At 34.1% G+C, this 6000-nt stretch overlaps 1 protein-coding gene across 1 annotated transcript; it reads right to left on the minus strand.

The window, feature by feature from the left end:
• Positions 1-4410: 4410 nt before the first annotated feature.
• Positions 4411-5044, minus strand: LOC142611670 (phytosulfokines). Its single transcript, XM_075783770.1, has 2 exons — positions 4883-5044; positions 4411-4788 (listed from the first exon to the last, which is right to left on the minus strand). Exons 1-2 carry the CDS (start codon positions 4997-4999, stop codon positions 4660-4662), a joined length of 246 nt encoding a protein of 81 aa, XP_075639885.1. The 5' UTR covers positions 5000-5044; the 3' UTR covers positions 4411-4659.
• Positions 5045-6000: the final 956 nt, after the last annotated feature.

A 6000-nucleotide genomic window follows, 5' to 3' on the forward strand; every position in this document is an offset into this window, starting at 1 on the left:
AATTAGGATCAATTTTATAAATCTACCATCTATATGTATGGGCCCCTTAGAGATGAACTTATTTTCTCTGCCTCCTGATATTAGTCTACTTTATAATTTGAAAGCACTTAATGCATAATACGTGCATGTATCTATGCATATACCCTTCTATATGCATAAATATATGGGAGCTTTGAGTTTTGAGGCCTGATGCTAGTAATAAATTTTAAGGATTCATTGTCATTGGTAATTTATTAGGTTATGATGCATGTTAGCAGGCGTGCCAATGAGTTCTGGCTCAAGTGGCACTTCCTCCCTTAAAAGGGGTGGAGGGTAGGGTTGCAAGTTCAAAACTCCCCAGGTGTGTATGCAACTTGCCAATAAAAATGAAAAAAGAAAAGAAAAAAAAAAGAACATGTTAGTGGGCTGTGGTGCTTGTTATCCTCTAGGCCTAGGTTAGTTTTATTTTTTATTTTTTTATATAACCAGTATATGCTGCATGCTAGATGTGGAGTCCTGTCTGCAAGACATTTCTTTAAGTTGATTCAGTTTTCTTGTTAGCATTTTTGTTTTTTTCGTAGATGCCAACAATGTTTCACTTTCTTTGAATTGAGTTTATGGGGGAAACTATGGAATGAAATAACCATAGTTGGTCCTCATTGTGTTGTTTCTTCTGAGCATAATTACTATGAGAATATATAGGCTTTCAATCCGTAATAATTTTGAAGCATTAAAGCAGGATGAATCTTGAGAAGTCAAAGTGGTTTCTGATTGTGCAGTGTAGGTGGAATTGGAGGATTGATGACTGGTGGATCATATCAACGCTAGTTTAAATTTGAATGTTGTTGTTCACAGTTTTCAAATGTGGAGTGTACTGTTGTCTATTGGGGAGACAACTTTTTGGATGAGTTCAGTAATTTGGGGTTTGCCCTCTACAATCGGTTGGTGTAATTCTTTTCAATGGATCTGAAATAATAATTCTAGATGTTAAGGTGATGCATTTTAACTGTTTCAGTATTTTCAACTTTTAAATAAAGTTTATAATTGCATTTCATGGAATTCAAGGGCTGGATTTGATTACATGTCTTTTTGCTGCAAAAACTGAAAGTCTTCTGCTGCCTGAGAATTGTGGGAGAGGCCTCTGATTATCAGCAGTGTTGGGTTTTTGTTTTTTGTTTTTCCCAGTCTGTTCTCAAGGAAAATACATGGTGGGATCAGATGTATAATCTGCATCAAATGAAACTTTCTTCTCCCATAAAAATGAGGAGGATGAGGATTTAGATTCAAAACTCTTGTGTAACTTACTAATGATATATAATATCTTAATCAAATGTAGCATAATCATTTTTTAGCCCACTACCTGATACATGTATTCATGATTCTTGTAACCTCCTATCATTTTGATTTTGACAAAAAGATTTTGTTGGCCAAAATGTCGACATCATTTTATCTTTTCTAGCTATCATATGTATGTACATTATGATGACTTTTCATTTTGGCTTTTGGTGTCAACTTACTATACAGAGACCACTAATTGAGTAATTGTACTTCGGCTGTTGGTTCTAGAGATCCCTACTTATGCCAACTATTATTTGTCTATGTTTTCTCATAGTCCACTTTTGAACTTAAATTGTTATTAGAGGTTAAACTTAGTAGGGTTGGCACTGTGGTAATTTAAGTCAAGGACTGAAGGTTTTGTGGTTATGTCTAAATTATTGCCTACTAGAAAATCTATATTGATCTATTGAAATATGATTTAGCATGATGACAAAGACTATTTAGAAAAGGTTTACCCTGGGCTTGGCCTAATATGGAACCTCTTTTGAGATGGATTACCTGATTTAGTTTCTCAGGAGAGGTTACTTACAAGGCTGTGATTTGAGTTGGTCTTCTTCTTTTTCTTCTTTTTTTTTGTTAAAGAAGAATGGGATTATTCTAAAACATTAATAATTTGGTATCATGAGAGCAGCTGAGGCATTTTGAAACACGAAAAGTGGGTTGGATTGTGCAGTCTGAGTGGGAAGGTCCTGAGTCTGAATGGATTGAATGAACTACTTTAACCTGACCTACCATTACACCCACTAGTTTGTGCATGAACTGCCATAAAATATAGGTTTTCTGTTAGTGATTGTTCCTGTTCCCATTACTTGAGCTGATAAGGGAGATTAATGATCTTTTATCAGTGCATTATACTCTGCATATATTTACAATTTATATTGCTTTATATGCGGTTCAGCAGTTGCACCTCTTGATCCTATCCACAAAGAAATGAGTAGCATATATATAAGCTCTGCTGAATCTGCTGGTAGAGTATTTATTGTGTGAGTGGTTGAACTAAATATGAACCAAACAAATTATGTGACTAGCTATCTCCATCTCTTTTGAGTGGATGTGCTTGAACTGTGATGGTTTGGTCCCCCCATTAGAAAAATCTGCTATGCGTTTTACCACTTGAGACAGGATTGGAGAGCGTGCCAAGTAATCTTGGTACCTGAGGCTTTAAGTTGATTCCTCTAGAATTACAGCACCTCATAAATAAAGTCTATTCCTTATAAATTGGTAGCAGCATAGGTCTTAAATATCCTTGTCGCAAGTGGTTTTGTATTAGGAAACATCAAACATGACAAATTGCTTTCATGGGGAAGATATATTGATAGTTGTTCTTTGGTTTGTCTGTTAACTGGTTCGTTCACTTAGGTATAAGATATTTTTAGGTTTCTGGTTTGCCTTGGGTTATCTCGTTTCTAGTAAGAGCAATTTTTGCTTGACTAACTTACCCGAATGGGTGCCTAACTTATCTAGAAAAGAGACGCACACAAAAGCTTGCTAACTTAAAAGACTGCACTACTGAGCTCGTAAATTGTTGTAACATCAGGGAGGACCAAAGTGTTTATACAATTCTTTGTAATATGTCAGGTCTATTTTCTGAGGAGATGGTGGAGAAGAAAAGACAGAATCTAGCACAGGTTCAAAGAGCAGCATAATTCGCACATCAATAATGGTCGTTAAAAATGCATATAATTAGTTGTCATTAACTCATGAAAACGACGTGTTCTTTATTTCAAAGTTTTATTTTCTTGCTTACACCAAAGCAGGGGTAGTGGGATTTGAACCCAACATCTCATCCGTGAGGGAATCGGACTACACCACTGAGCTACAAGACTCACATATTTCAAAGCTCTCGAGTAAAACCTATACGTGACGAGAAATTGTCATAGACGGCTTTGACACTTCTTTTATTTTGGCGACAAGCAGACATGGAATAATAGCCATTGGGAAAAAATTCTTTAGTATTTGAAAGAATGTGATGATGTGTTTTGGTTGAATTGAAAGGAGAGTTAGAATTTTTTGAAGTATGAAATTGTGCGGTAATTGCACAACAACCTTTTTACACCATAATGTTGATGATTACTTTCGTAGACCTCACTTGACCAAAAAAGAAGTGTACTAGTTGTGGCCTTCCCTTTCTCACTCAACCAAACTGGAATCTCATTCGCTTCTCAATGCTTAACAAACTATTCTCAAAACTTTATTTACGGCTCTAGTCAATTTTGACGTATATCTTGGGTTTTGCCTCTATGCCAATACGCAAGTTGACTCTTGCTTGGTAAACATTTGCTGGGAAAGAAATTAGGCAATGATTACGCCAAAATAGAGCTGCCCATTATTCTAGGGACAGAACTTTGAAGTTGTCGACTGTAGGTAGTGAAAAGAAAGTTGTGAATTCATATGAAAATGTTTGTGTAACACTCACAATCAGCCACTTCAATATATTGTGATTGTAAAAACCTATTATCGATTGGCTTAGCCACCTAAAGCCATCTAAAGCATTGGAACCGCTACAAGGTACAGAATTTTTAGTTTCATACTTCCATCAAAACAGCTCTTAGGTATAATTAGATTTTTGGATTAGAATATTAGATTCAAAGCTTGATATTAAACTTGGCATAAACGTGGGTTAATAGTTAATACTGGAATTGACCTCTTTGACTCAGAAGCTCTCATCTTTAGAAGTTGGCATCTTGGTCACGTAACTTTTTATTTAGATTAAGGAAATGGTTACGTAGCTGACTTTGGGATTGAAAATTATCTTATGAAGTTGCTCAAATTCTATGACATTCAATTCAATACAAAATCCAATGCTTCAAATTTTCTTCTTGTTTACCAAAGGAACTACGGGATTGAAAAGTAAAGACACCCTTATAATTAAGCACGTATTAAAAAGCAAAGAGAATAATGAAATCAATGAAACGGACATGTTCCTAATGAGAACGAATTCAGTTCCACAAATTAGTATTTAACTTCTTCTTTTTTGTTGGTCAAAACAAAAGAACGATCAAACTTATAATATTATTATCAAAAGGCAAACGCCGGTGTTTGCAGAAATTACAAAACCCCGTATCAAAAAAGAAAAAAGAAAAAATAAAGAGATTACAAAACCCAATTTTATTTATCTTGTACTGTTCGTACATGTTGGTACGAGGATATTATACATAATAATGTTTAAAATCTAGAAGAAGCAAATATAAAACTACTAAAAGATTCAGAGGAACACCAAACCAATCAAATCACACTAAACCCAATTCAGAACATGCATATAATTCAAATTATTCCCTTTATAACATTGAAAATACCAACTTATTGCAATTCAATTATCCTACTTTCTTTTGATACAGAAGTTCAAGGTTTGTGCTTCTGAGTATAGATATAATCCACATGAGCCGTGAGGGTTCTTCTCATCAAGCACTCTTCTTTCCCTTCAACTCCTTCACAATTCTCATCAACTTCAACGTTTTCTGCTTCAACAACCTATATCCCAAAAATAAAAATAAATAAAGAAAAATTAGATTTTACAACAAAAAATTAATACAAAAGGTAAACAAGAGGAAAAAATTGGACGTACCCCGTTTGTTGTGGTAGTGAGAGAGTCTCCAGCCAAGGTAGGCTCGGGACGAGCAGCATAGGTTAGCACCAAGCTAAGGAGAAGGGTAACTGTGAAGAGGGTGCTAAGCTTAGACATGTTTTTCTGCTTCACAAATAATTTTGGGATCCTTTTTGTTTGGCTAATTAGTGCTTACTGCTGAATTTATAGTGGAGATGGCTAACCCCAAAAAGGTGATTACGCAAACACTGAAGTGGATACCATTAGGTTCATGACATGTCAGCTAATATTTTTTTATTTATATTTATTTATTTATATGGGATAGAATTCTAATTTAGACTAATTTAAGTGTATATATGTGTGAAACTTCCTCCTAAAGACTTGAACTTCGGCTCTTGCCCTCACACTTTACAAGCATTTATACTTGTGGAGTGACCATCGCACTAAAAGTATGCGATGGTAATGTTAGGTGTACCCATATGAGTAAAGTTCTCCCTAGAATAATAGTGACAAGAGTAAGTGATTAATTTAATATAGCTTGACCAATATTCATAGATTTAAGGTTTTTGTTTAAGTAATGTCATGTATGTTATATTAACTATTCAAGATCCTCTAAAAATAAAAAAAAATCTATTGAAGAAAATTCTACTCGAATCAAGGCAACTGGCAAATGTGGCCACTTTTATATATATATATATATATATAAAAGAATAATGTTATATAAACAATAATTTTTACAATAGATGAGTTGACAAGTACTTTTGTTATTTTAACTGACACTGTTTTAAAAAACAAGGCTGGACTGGCCAGTTCAATAGGTACCAATAACCAAACATGAAACCGGTTCGGTAAAAACTAAAAAAATGGGTAAAAATCGATGAAGAACCGGGAACCGGTCTCTTTTTCAGTTCTTTAACCATTATGGTTTTTAAAATCATGACCGAGACCCTCTATTAACATCATTATTATCTACCATTAAAAGCTTGTTGCATAAATAATCGTGAAATATTGTGTAATGTGTTGTGTTTCTAGAATTATTGATGAAGAATTAATGAGTTTGTTTTAGAATTAATGAGTTTGTTTTGACATTAAAATTTTCTAAAAAATGAATAATTTAAAAAAAAAAGTATTTTCTAAAA

Source organism: Castanea sativa, chromosome 10 (genome assembly GCF_040712315.1).
Source record: "Castanea sativa cultivar Marrone di Chiusa Pesio chromosome 10, ASM4071231v1".
Classification (NCBI taxonomy): domain Eukaryota; kingdom Viridiplantae; phylum Streptophyta; class Magnoliopsida; order Fagales; family Fagaceae; genus Castanea; species Castanea sativa.

Bases quoted from the DNA above. Each gene is read 5' to 3' on its own strand.
- LOC142611670 (XM_075783770.1), bottom strand. From the start codon at position 4,999: ATGTCTAAGCTTAGCACCCTCTTCACAGTTACCCTTCTCCTTAGCTTG. The intron at 4,789-4,882 runs GTACGTCCAATT...TTTGGGATATAG, and splicing joins TCACTACCACAACAAACGGG to GTTGTTGAAGCAGAAAACGT.